The sequence below is a fragment of the Oncorhynchus mykiss genome, chromosome 15 (assembly GCF_057628025.1).
Source record: "Oncorhynchus mykiss isolate SJ-2025 chromosome 15, ASM5762802v1, whole genome shotgun sequence".
Taxonomy (NCBI): domain Eukaryota; kingdom Metazoa; phylum Chordata; class Actinopteri; order Salmoniformes; family Salmonidae; genus Oncorhynchus; species Oncorhynchus mykiss.
Window position 1 is genome coordinate 64751197 of NC_143036.1, and position 14121 is coordinate 64765317.

Genomic DNA, 14121 nt, shown 5'->3' on the forward strand with positions numbered 1-14121 from the left:
GTGGTGTTTTTTTATTTAGGGTGACCAGTGACATGACATTGAGGGACAGTTATTTCCTGTAAATTATTTATAATATGTAGTTCATATTTCAAGTAATTCCCTAAACAGCTATAATACTTTAATTTGTATTGTGACATTTAAAGAAAAATAAATATTTTGACTCAATATGTCACTAAACCATTACTCCTGGCTCGAAGTCATTTTCACTACTATAATATGAAAAATATAATTTGCAATATAACTGTCTTACATGTGTTTATTAACACAATATTTATTTTTTTGTTTTAATTGTTATCTGATTTTAAAAATATAAAAATAAATAAAACGTTTTTCCCTGGTGCGCGCAAACCAACATCGCGCAGATAACGCGCGGTATTGGCACGTGCCAATACCAGAGTTTTTTTGTGAGAAAACAATCAGTAGAGTTGAAAATGCGATGGAAACCGATTTAACTTGTATTTTGTGCAATACGTCATCACTCACAGCCTTTTATCTACAGCAAGTCAATTTGATGGAAACATCTCTGGTGGGAAAAACCACATATTGTTTCTATGCAGATTTTAGAAGATTCGCATGAAAATCTGTCGCCAATTGGACGGAAACTCAGCTACTGACAGTCGCTCAATTAGCCATGTCAGCTAACAATTTTTTTATTAGTAGTTAGCCAACTATCTAAACTTGTAGTAATCATGGCTGAATACCTACCTCCAGGGGGCCCCCATTAATTTTGTAAATCATTCTCACTCAGATATCATATTAATATGGCATAAGTCATTACTAAAGTTGTCGAAATATTGCTTTAAAACTGCCAAAATATCTCTCCACCCTATGGAAAAATGGGTAGAATTGCAGGAAATTAGCTGTAAAACGGAATTTATTTTCTATACGCCCCATGGCAAAATGTGTAGATTTACATTTTTCTCTCCACCATCATGAGGGGGGCCACTAAAATATTTTCCTGTGAGGTGGGGGGCCCCTCAACCAAATCTGGTTTAGGGCTCCCAAAATAAAACACTGTTTCTGGAACGCACTGGCAGGGACAACCCACAGGGCGGTTGGGGAGGGATGAGTTTGATCATATGTGGTTGGTTTTGTAGTGTTATTGTGCAATTTGAAGGTAAATGACCCCACTTGACTGTCACAGTGGTTCATTTACAGAAATCACTTCAAATGGCTAGGTTTTCATCCAATTGACGACAGATTTTCATGGGAATATTCAAAAAATATGCAAAAATAAAATATGCACATTTTCCCCCCAGTGGTGTGTTTCTACCAAACAGATTCCTTGAGGATAAAAATCAGTGCATGTTGACATAGTGCAACAAAATGTACTTTTTTTGCTTAAGTTTTCATGTACCGAATAAAAATGCAATGGTTCAATGTGTTTCCATCGCTTTTGCATCTCTACCAATAGTTTTTGCACAAAAAGTGTTGCATTAAAATAGCAAATGTGCCTAGTCTGGTCTTGGCACATGCCCTTTAGCTAAACAGCTTGCAGATACTGTGCGGGTAGGCTCAGCAAGTAGGATAGTCTACAATATATGATGAGATTATTAATGATAAGAGCGAGAACATTTTTATTTGTCAAACGGCAGTCAAGTATCGATCATCATGTCACCAGAATAAGACCCTCAATATTTATTGGAAAGGAGCATCAAACTCATACTGGTCCGTGCACTTTCACCACCCTGTGAAGTTCAACATAATTCATTTCATAGTGGGAGGACCACACACCATGTCATTGCCTGACTCCAAGCTTATTTCAATATTTGTATTTTATTATGGATACCCATTTGCTGCTGCAGCAATATTGAGGCAATTTACATACAGTGGGACAAAAAACGTATTTAGTCAGCCACCAATTGTGCAAGTTCTCCCACTTAAAAAGATGAGAGGCCTGTAATTTTCATCATAGGTACACTTTAACTATGACAGACAAAATGGAGAAAAAAAATCCAGAAAATCACATTGTAGGATTTTTTATGAATTTATTTGCAAATTATGGTGGAAAATAAGTATTTGGTCACCTACAAACAAGCAAGATTTCTGGCTCTCACAGACCTGTAACTTATTCACTTGTGGCATAATTTCCCACCACAATATTTAGACAATCTAATATTCTCTCCTGAAATTGTTTTGTTCATCTGCAGTTTATTAATCAAAATAGAGGGGGTTCCAGTTCTTTGTCTCAGGAGTTGCCATCACTTTCCCAACATACGGTGGGCTCCCTGCAAAAGCACACCACAATCAGCTGGTCTGCAAAATAGAACTGACACAAAGACCTGACAATGTGTGGGGTTATCTTTGACTTTATTTAGACAATAATTACATGATGTACATAGTGTTTCATTGAAACAAGAGTGTAACACTGGTGGGCGATGCCCTCTGCTCCTGAGGTCAAGAGATGGCTCACATACTCTCTAACCAAGACGTGCATAAAGCATGAGAGAACAGGTTATCAGGGTCACAAATAGAAGTGTGTTACACAAAGACCACTGCCACTATGCTTTGGTAGGTTCCACTTTAAACATGGTCTTTCAGAATTACAGCAAGTGGAAGAGGGAAAACCCTCTCACTATGGTTCCAGAAATGAAAGTGAACAGCTCCATACTGAATCATAGGGGGGTAAATTGATAAAGACCAAATTCACCAGCTATTTTTATAGTTTAGTGAAATGCCAATAGAAGGTTAAACAAAACATAGCATATATACAGTAGTTCAACTCATAGATATATATATATATATATATGTACAATATATAAATATAGTAAAATAGATAAAATTACATTGATTTCATGTTCTTCCATAAATAATCGCAGGACAATAACAGTTTGGATGATGTGTGAGGTTAACATTGGAAGCAGGGAGCCGCTCACCTCGTGTTTGTGACGAGGTGACAAGCCAACTTTACACTATCCGTATCAATCATTTCGTAACTTTTTTTGTACCTACGGTTATGTTTAATAAGGAGAAGCTGCCAACCGTTAGAATAACACTGACATTTTGACAGACACTGAGCAGCTCACATGACATTCCTCCGCTTTCCCTCAGTTCTGCATGGAAGCCATTATGTAACGTTGATGTGACGTTTGGTTATGTGCGGTCTCAAAACCGCCATAAAACAAACTATTTTAGCAAGTTAAACAGGTACATTACAACCACGCATGTGGTCAAATTCAAGATATTCTTCCGTAAAGAAAAAGTGTAACGTCCCCCTCCCCTTAGCATCCGGGGGATTTGACAGGGAGCATGCCCCATCTACAAGCAGTAGTATCATCGCTGTGCTAGATTTGAACAAGGTCTTCAATACATTACAATGCGTAATACATTTCTTTAAAAGAGATCTTTTGCAACTTCCAGTGTGGGGTTTTGAGAAGGCAGGTTTCGTTGATTCATACTAAGCATTTTACAAGTGAAGCCGACACCACTAGCTAGGTCACACAGCCTTGGTACAAATACTGATAAGCGGTCTAGTAGTCCGTGAACATACAATTTCCTCACGAGTGTGCTGAACATTAAGTGCTTTTTAAATATATAAACACATATTACAAATACCTTTTTTGGCAATGTTTTAAAAAAATAAGAAGTTGAACACTAAATTATTCACGTCGAGTAGAGTCTGCTGTCACGTTCTTCACCTCTAATGAGTTCTGGGATTCCAGGATGTCCGCGGTTGCGTGCGGCCCTGGTTGAGAAAAGTTGTCGCCGTGCCCAAAAAGCTGAGCTCACACGCAGTACCTGAATATGAGCTGCATTGGAACTCTACAACTACACCATCCCTGTTTGAGGCACCGTCAAATGTTTCAACTCTACCAGAATAACAAAAAAAGAGAAAGTCCAAAACGGGAAACGAAACAAAGAAAGCACAACGAAAGGAAAAAAGAAAATCACCACCTGTGTGGCTTAACTGCATACTGTACAAAGTTCAGTACATTCTCATTGGAATGGTATAGTCTCTTGCTTAGAGTTCAAAGCCGAACATTGTTGTATGTGAGGTCATATTCTTCTTCTTGGGTAGCAGTCTTAGCGGTCAGATGTTTAGCGGCTGAGCTGCGGATGGTGTGGTGCCCACCCCTGGTGGATGAGGTATCCTAGTGTCCATTGGCGGCTTGTGAGGCGTTGTTGATCCAGTCCAGGGTGATGAGGGTCAAGCTGCCGATCATGACAAAGAAACCACTGCACAGGAAGATGGATGCCTGGAGAGAGAGGGAGGACAAGACGGTTGGGCTTAGCACAACAAACACAACAAGGCTTTCTTCTCCACTATACGATTGTCGCTCCTTGCCAGGAGTCACAGACCACAACACCCACAAACACATCAATTGCATGGACTAAAAATGAGAGGGATGGTTTCTTACTCCGATTTTCTGCACAGACTTCATGGGCTCCTTCTTGACCAGTTTGATATAGAAGGCCGAGGGCAGGATGAAGATCAACATGGCTGCCGCAGATGCACCTGAAGAGGAAGATGACAGGCTCAGTGGGGATGTTCACCTCTTTTCTTTCTCTATTACAACTTCTGGATTCTGTGCTGTTCAACTTCTAGAACTGCACCTGACCAGCTGAACACATTCACTCACCGATGAAGCCGAAGATGTCTCTGATGGAGGGGACGAAGATAACCAGACAGTTTGTGCTGGCCAGCAGAACCACGGTGATGATGGTGTGGCGGATCCAGCTGAACTCCTTGGAGGCACACAGCAGCTGGTTGACCGACGTGCGGATCTACAGAGAGACAGAGACGGGGGACCAAGGTCAACATGGTGGCAATACCGAACTTGACAACGCTCACAAGTTTTGGATGGATGGACAGACAGACAAGCTGCCAGCCAGACAGATAGATAGATGTCGGGCTTACGGGAAACAGCACCACAGGGACAGTCAGGGTGACAGCTGTCAGCACGGCCAGACGAACGATGAGTAGGATCACGTCAGCCTTGTAGACCTTGGAGTAGGTGTGCAGAAGTTCGGACTCCACATGCACTGTAAAGCCAATCCAATACGGTCATTTAATTTATGCTTGTTTCCTTCTCACTTATAAAGCCACATATTCAATTCATTTCCACACCTTTCAAATATTCAGATATCCAGACACAGGGCCCATGTGTGACCAACCGGGTATCGAACCCTGGTCAGCAATGCTCTATAATAACCCCTACGGTCAACATTGACTCATTTAGCTGTATTATTGGTGTTCGTTCAGAAAGGTCTTTGTAGCCTGCCTGTTACATGTCCAGCCAAATCAAACTGAGATTGGGAGATCAATTGGAATACAGCTAAGATTATTCGAGGTTGTGCGTAACTTTCGCACCCTCGTTCATTCGTTTTCGTCATGTCGTCCTTGCTAACGAGGGCCATTGCGTAGCCATACTTTTAGGGAAGTCTGGAACATGGCTGGACACCTGCTGCGATGTCCTTGCCATAACAAATATACAGGATCATTGGTGTATTTCTCATGGGGGACAGTCCTTGCAAAACAACTGTTTGTATGAGCCCCGAAACGGACTGTTTCCTTCTCAAACTAGTTTTGTATCCGACTGTTAAAAAATGGATGAATATGTTTCTAAGGGGGGCGGGGCTGGCTCACCGTTGAAGGTCAGATATCCGAAGAGAGCAGCCAGCAGGTACATGATGAACATGGCCAGGAAAGACACGTTGGCCACGCCCTGCATCTTTCTACGGGAACGACTGGGAAAGAAGAGGAGGTTTAGACAACACAGAACCACTGCTCTTTTCTCTTTCTTCCTTCACAGATACTTCAGATATAAACTGTGTGTGTGTTTGTGTGTGATTGTGCACTTCTGTGTGTGGCAGCTGGGTAAACAGCAATAGACTCACTCTTTAAGCTCCTCGTACATGGGCAGGACGGCGGGGTGGCAGACAAAGGCAAACGTCAGGATAGGAACAGCATACACAGTCTGAAGGAGAGCGTTAGACAAGACCGTTAGACATTTGACACATGCACAGACATAAAAAAAACTAATACAGGTACGAAAGCACTTGGGCATCCATTAAGTAGTTCTCTTTCTATTTATCGATTTACCACTCAACAAATCTGTCCATTTCTCACCTGAGAGTTAAAGACAAAGTATTTGGGTGTGCAGACGTCCTCGTTGTAGACACCGGCGGTGGTATTGAGGAAGCCCATCGTGTTGTTCAGGACCTTGCTAACCGTCTCGTTCAGTATCACGTCCATGTTAGGGATGAAAGGGCACGGGATCTGGAACTTCTTATAGATCACCTGGAAAAGCAACCAAGCCCATTTAGACTCCCATACAAAAGGTACAGACTATTGGCTACATACATTGCTAATTGGTGATATAACTACTACAGATTAAAACTCATTACTTTTAGAAAGCAACGTACAATAGAGGGGATAGGTCATTTGAAATGCTTGGTCATGGTCCGGCTAGTGTGAGCAGGTCAGAATTGTAAACCAATGTGTCAGTTATTCAGGTGTTCTATCTTCATTTGACCAGTTTCTCACTGCATGAAAATAGTCCTGCAGCGACAGGAATTTTGAATTTCTGTATGGATTATAATTAATGGAAATGTGGTTGATACATTTTAGTTAGGATAAATCAAGATTTATCTGGAAATCTACCATTCCAGTGTTTTACTTGCTATATTGTATTTACTTTGCCACCATGGCCTTTTTTTGCCTTTACCTCCCTTATCTCACCTCATTTGCTCACATCGTATTTGCTCACACCTGTTTATACTGTATTATTGACTGTATGTTTGTTTTACTCCATGTGTAACTATGTCGTTGTATGTGTCGAACTGCTTTGCTTTATCTTGGCCAGGTCGCAATTGTAAATGAGAACTTGTTCTCAACTTGCCTACCTGGTTAAATAAAGGTGAAAAAAAAAACTTAAATACACTACAATTTGCATTTCCTACTGTGCAGGAACATTATCTTAGACAACAGAGTGATAAAATTAAGATATCATATCTGTAGGTGAGCTATTCACTACAATAACCTGAACTGTAAAGACCACAACAGCGGAGTAGTTTAGGATGTTGACTCACCACAATCAGGAAGAACACCATGCAAAGCAGGGAGAAACCACTTGTGTAACCAAGGTAACCTGAAGTAAGGTAACAGAGAGAGAAAAAAACATTGAGTACTTCATATACTATGGAAATGTAAGATAGTAAATATACTAACAATTGTGTAATATCCCTGTTATAACATATATTAAAACCATATTACAATGAATAAGAATGTACTCTTCTAAGGCAATATATTAACTTTATCAGTCAAAAAGGAATCTAATGTAAACAAACTGTTCTGGCCCCTATTACACACACACGTTGCCAAAGTGCGTCATGATCCCCTACCCTTTCCCAACATTTTACACAAGTGCTGCATTTCACAACACACGTGTACACACACACACACACCACACACACACAAAGTAAAGTGCCACACTCTGTATTGTGTCTTACCAAGGTTTCTGAGAAGTGAGAGTGGCAGGATGATGACAACTGACACCAAGATCACAAGATAGTCCCCGTTCGCATACCACTCTCTGGAACGCACAGGAGAGACAAGACCTCGTCATACACTGTACACACATATCACCACACAGTTTAATATAATAACACACAGTTACACCCACACACGCTTACACACATTCATATCCCAGCATTTATCTAGCTTTTGTGAAAAAATATGACCTATATCAAAACTTTTGTATCGTTCGTTTCCCATTTGACTGGTGTTGTAAAATACAAACATGGCAGAATGTCTGCAATGCACACAGAAATAGCAGCCTGCACTTAGGGTGGTCTAGCTACATGCTGGCAACACTACATGAATGTTTGATGGGCCAGTTGGTTGGTCTGAATGAGCTCATCCAGAGGTCTGTCTCTGTGCAGCACTGGCTCTTCTAAAAGGACCCTTTGAACGGCTGCCGACAACACACTGTCCCACCTCCCTCTCTCTGCTGAGAGGGACAAAGAGGCCTCTTCACATCTTCCCAGCACAGCACTCAAAAACAACCCACCGCCATTTTGAATGACACCAAAGTCACTGCTTCACCTCGAGGGTCGACCTCTCAAAATCAACCATGGGCCATTTTTCAAACCAAACTCTAACAGCAGACTAAAAGACTCACACACACACCAACGCACACACAGAATCTAGAGACAAAGCTGCTTACCCGTTGGTAGCTCCCACGAAGGCTTGGATAACGATCGGCAGCTCGTACTTCACAATGTAGAGGTAGCTGGACATGGCTGCAAAGGTAAAAGCAAAGTCACGGTTAGTCAAAGTCATATTGCATCAAAACATGCCTTATTTTGTTCCAAAACAGACATCTCTGAGACATAAATGGTTCTAGAAGCACTAACTAAGGATGAATAGGCCTGTTGGTTCGCAGAAGGGATGTTTGTTCCATTGAAAAGTCTAGTACCCTTGCAAATATTTATTGTAAACATTTACAGAACCATTTGGTTTATGGGAAATGGGCTGCTCTTCCTTTTCTGAGTGTGACCACTGACATTTAGACTTTGGACTTTTTTCCACATAGTCTCATTGATCCACTAGGAGTTGACTGTCTCCCTGACTTTGATCTGTCTTTCTGAATGACCATTGAAGTGTCCTTAGTTCTCACCTCCGATGTTCTGCATGGTGATGGAGATGGATGCAGCCAGTTTCCCGGGCATGCCGAAGGCCTTGTAACCCAGCTGTTCATAGACCAGTGACCCTCCTTCATTGGCTGTCTTTAGAAGCAAGTGCACAGAGTACAGGGAGAAGATGGACACAGCCACCAGGAGAATTCTGTGGAGAGAAGAGGAACATTGTATCACGAGTAAGGTACGGAACCAGGCCAAAGGACTGCTATTGCCTGCAAGACTGGTAAGGGCTATTATCGACTGGAATTAACCACACGGACACCCTGTAACCCAGTTGACTACTGATAGGTGCATATTGGATAAGTGCAAGCTTGGTTTCCGTTCGGTGCATTTCACCAGTCCCAATTCAAACACATTATTTTGACTTGATCTCCCGATGGTTCCATCTGAACGTGGAGACAAAAAACGCCATAGGTCAACGCAAGGCTAAAATTCACATGGAAAATGTGTTCTGACCATCGCAAGGACACATCTCATGTTGACCATGTTGAGGCTGGGGAAGTGACATACAAGCGACTTCTCTACTGTACTGTAGCACCCAAACACAGGGATCAATAGGTTCTGTCTGTGAGCTGATCTGCAAAGACCTTGTCATGGGGACAGTTTTGATGCAACACAGCTATGCACAATCCAGATACAGGGATGTGATTTGGACAATGGGCTCCAGGTCAGGATATTCTATCTAGCAGCCAAGCCGTGCAGAGCTAACACTGTCACTGAGAAAAATATAAGCTATGGTCACATTATGAAGGCCTTGTGAAAATCATTTCACTCACACACACAATTTCAGAACCACAACACAGTGGTATAGAGATGATTACTCAACTCAGCTACTTGTCACCGTTTACACTTCTGCCCATAATAGTTTAGTCTACATTTTATCATATCATATGCACTTCACTGACTCACCAAATATACCTTAGATGACCCCAAGGTAATTGTTTTCACTCTGTAAATACTGAATCTACCCAGCGGTGAAGTGTTTGCAAGTCCCATGGTGTGGAAACCTTTTGCAAACAAAGATTTTTTTAAACGGAGGCCTTTGTGAAAATACACAAATGATTTTATACACTGAAGATGGTATGTTGGCGGAAATGCAGAAGCCAAATGAATAAAGGGTTTTGCATTGAGTGCCCAGGTTTTTTTCAGTATGGTATATATATTTTACAGAATTTCTCCTATTTCACAATGATACACAAATAATCAGAGGTATTATATTCATAATTCATATTCATAAGCTGTTGGAGAAAGTGGCCCTTCAGACTGGCTACCCTCTGGGCACAGACGTCATTTCAACGTCTAGTTTTGATTTAAATTTGGTTGATTTGTCAACTAACGTGAATTCAACGTGAAATCAACAAAGAATGTAATGTCATTGGATTTTGGTTAAACGTTGGTTGAAATGACTTGTAATGAGTGTAATGGAGAGAAGAAGAGTCTACTGGAATGGCGGGGGAGGGGGGGGGCTCCATTCATGATCTCATGTGAGGCCCGTTTACAGTACCTTACACTTTATATAACTCTTGCCCCAATGCAGAAAGATTAGCGCTGCTAAGCGGCTTCCCCCCGGCTTCGAGTGACTGGCCCAAATGAAAGGCCCCCTAGTGCGCCACACACCCAACCCCAGCGCTCACAATCGTACGCCCGCTGTTTGTAAACACTGACCTGCGTGGCTACTAGCTACCGTGCCCTGCGGTAGCATAAGCTTTGATCTCTGTAGGCTGTCTCACCAGCTTACTCTAACTCCCTTCAGGGTTATCCAATGCCCTGTCTTAGACAAGGACACATCTCCAGTAGACTGTGGATAAATGCTGTGCTCAGGTTGTATGTACAGTATCTATGCCTCACATTGGTAGATATTGAGATGTGTGACCTTATTGTGCTGTAGCTGGTGGTATATCACACTGCTAAGTTTAGAATGTGCTGTATTGCTTCTGATATGACTGAGTGCATTCAGACTCAGAGAGTTCCACAAACTATCTTCTACACTAGCAACATACAGTGACATACAGTGATATTCTATATTGCATTCTATTCAATGTGATGTTGACTTACATTTGAGTTATTTAGTGGATGCTGTTATCCAAAGCGACTTACAGGAGCAATTTGGGTTAAGGGCCTTGCTCAAGAGCACATCGACAGATTTTTCACCCAAGGGATTCAAACAAGAACACTTTGGGTTATTGGCCCAACCCGCTTAGCCGCTAGGTTACCTGCCACTCCTAATTCCTACTACCTACTTCCCAGATTCATAAAGCTGAGCTCCATTTCAATTGTGGATGTGTATGTTCATTCCAATTATTTATATATACACTAGTTGACTGACAGGGGGTGCTGTTTTGATGCTACTGCGCCTTCATCTTGGCACCCTCCCACCATTGTAAAAAACAATTTTGGAAGCTATCAAATAAAATACATGTATTAATGTGTACATTTGTTTTTGCCACATTTATTGAGTTAACAGACACCTAAATGCATAATTGAAAGTATATTATTTGAGTTAAACATAAAAAAGCACAAAAAATATATATACAACGTTTTTCCTTAAAGTAGAATGGTACTAATGTTACTGTCCCCTCTACAACAACAAAATACTTAAATACATGTAATTTTGTCCTTGAAAAATTGTATTGAAATACTGTAGAATTCCATTCATTCCTATGGAGGACTACTCTTTCTGGGGACTGCCAATATGGCCGACCGGTGGCTTCAAAGCCTCTCATTGGCCAATACATAGCATCAGCAATCCTGGGATATATCATTGGTGTTAACCTCTTTAAAACAGACACCACTATCTCTTCGTCACACCTTGCCAGCTGCAGACATTGCCATTGGATGACACAGTGTGAACGTTGATTGACCCCGCAGTACAGTTTACAGTTTTTATTTAGAAAGCCCTTTTTACATCAGCAGATGTCACTAAGTGCTTATACAGCAACCCAGCCTAAAACCCCTAACAACAAGCAATGCAGATGTGCAATTGATTTCATTGAAACCCAAGTCTGACACTGGCATACAGGAACACAAGAACAGTACTCACACAAAGAGTGCAATGCCAGTGTTGGCCATGGCATAGGAGAGACCAAGGATGCCACTGCCCATAATAGCATTGCCCAGGTTGAAGACTGACATCCCAAAAGAGGCGGTGCCTGGATGCTGTTGAGAATAAAGTCAAATTTACTCAGTAAGAAAAAAAACTCAAATAAAAACATAGTAAACCATAAGCCTCAAATTGGGTAACCTATATGTTATCAGTCCAGCACTTACATAATCTGTTTCATACTTCTTCTTGTCCAGGTGGTAGTCTGGAAGGAAGTTTTGACTCTCCGCATCCATATCGGGATATTGACTGGAAATCAAACACGCATTAATCATTTATTTAATGGATTAATCCCATTCCAATTCAGCCGTTAAAACAAACATAATACAAGTTCCACAAAAATATGCAAGTTGATGACATTTCTGCGGTTAGAAACACAGGCATAAGTCTACTGCAGAGCATCTTCAGACCCAGCAGGCTGCAGTGCCTCACCTGTCAATAGGAACCTTCTTGGTTGGACAGGAACTGTATTCATGACTATTGGAACTGATACTGCTATCCTCATCCGGGGAAATGCTGAAGCGGCTCATCTCTGTCTTTGCAGTGGCCTGTTTCATGCTGTAAAATAAACAAACGGAAAACCTTGAAGCAATTTGTGTTAATTTGTGAACTTCTTGCCTGCACCATTCCCACTCTCTTTTTTTATTGTACCGTGAGTTTTACCAGGGACGTCGAATAATCAATATTGGACAGGGAGAGACTAGGCTACTCAATGCGCTGCAGCTACCTCATAAATTTGAAGTCATGTGACCAGACGAAGGGGGGTTGACTCATCCCAGGAGCCAGTGGAAAAATACCAGCCGCCCGGCATCCGCGTCTATCCACATCAGCGCAGCGTCACATACCCAATATGAATGACAAAAGCATTGCGCAAGTCTTTTCATCCCCAATTTCAACGTGTTAAATAAGAAGAATTGCCATTTTAATCAGCCAATATATGTAACTAACAAATCCCGTGTATTCAAACAGAATGTGAGATCATGTTATTAGTTTAGGGTTTTGATAGAGCACAGCCTAATCTAAAACATTTTAGACATGGGACTGTTCAATAATTCGATTTTGGGCTCCATTTAATAAGATTTCTTCCATGACTGACTGATGGAAACAAAGGCACGTGCTTGTCTATTATGGACTGGCACCATTTTGCGCAGAGCTCTAAGTCCTATATCTGTCTTAGATATCCTCAACTGTAGCTTACAGTTGCATGATTCATTTGGGTTGCATAATTTATTGGACGTTGATGTCTCTTATTTACAAGTATCCCAAATAAGTGAAAAGACTCAACCATCAAATCCATTACATTCCTTCCTTGGTTACCGCCCCGACGACATTCCTCTAGAAAGAATGTGGCCCACTAGCCTACAGCATCAGTGATATTTATTTATATACTTGCGAGTCTGGCCCGTTGCGCTGTGTAGCCTAGGCCTATAGCATAGCATCATAAATATTATAAAGAATATAGAAATAAAAAGCTATAACCTAATACATTTGATCTTTGCGCCTAACTGATCTTGACTAATTGACTAGGGAAATAACATGCAAGAGATTATATACATCGGCCCGCTATTTCACTACACAATATTTGGGCTAATTATTTCACCCATTTTCCAATAGAATAGACTTAATTACTTACAATACAGAATACAGCAATTTATTAGCCCTATAGAATTGTAAATTACAATTTATAAATAGAGAATTACAAGATAATTAGCCTACACCGGGTAACCCAGCATATTTCCTGGTAGACAGTAAAAGATGCGGCGCAGACAGAATCTTACCTTTGATAAAACGAATAAAATCCCTATGAAAAAGTGGCGATCCTTAGCAATTTTAATTTAAACAATTCCTTCACCGTTGAATGTCTCCAATATTCTACTAAAAACTATTTATCCTTGAGGTTTTAAATTCCCAATTATCAGCAACAATAAATGTACTTCAGATACAATGAAATTGTCCCAATTAAATAGGAAAATAACTTAAAATGTGGATACACTTGTATAATAATTGCTTAAAAGCTCAATTTTAAGATGTTATATTAAATCAAATTGCCAATGATGTGATGCGCAACTTGAATTTACGTTGTCTAAACGAGGAGGGGTTTGTCTGCACCTTTATATCTATCCAGCATTGCATCAGCTCGAGGAGGAAGGGGAGTGGCTTTTTGCCTTGGCGACAGGCATAGACTTTACACACACCAGAATGAATGACGCGGTTTGTGTACAAACACACGGTACAGGAAAGGGGGTGGTTCAGTCCGCCCTTCACAATGTGCAATCGGTTATCTTGATTTCTGCTCATTGAAAAAGTTTAAGTCAAATTCTGATCATGTATTTGGATCACTGTGTCCTCATTAGTTTTGTTCTGTGTGTTGCACTGAG

General features: G+C 41.0%; 1 protein-coding gene across 1 annotated transcript; it reads right to left on the minus strand.

Annotated features, from left to right (window-relative positions):
- Positions 1–2293: 2293 nt before the first annotated feature.
- Positions 2294–13882, minus strand: LOC110490511 (sodium-coupled neutral amino acid symporter 2). Its single transcript, XM_021563934.3, has 15 exons — positions 13522–13882; positions 12176–12301; positions 11911–11992; positions 11684–11799; positions 8622–8788; positions 8169–8244; positions 7453–7535; positions 7033–7091; positions 6071–6241; positions 5839–5918; positions 5588–5688; positions 4859–4983; positions 4581–4725; positions 4359–4456; positions 2294–4196 (listed from the first exon to the last, which is right to left on the minus strand). The coding sequence occupies exons 2-15, from the start codon at positions 12298–12300 to the stop codon at positions 4092–4094; spliced, it is 1533 nt and encodes a 510-aa protein (XP_021419609.2). The 5' UTR covers position 12301; positions 13522–13882; the 3' UTR covers positions 2294–4091.
- Positions 13883–14121: the final 239 nt, after the last annotated feature.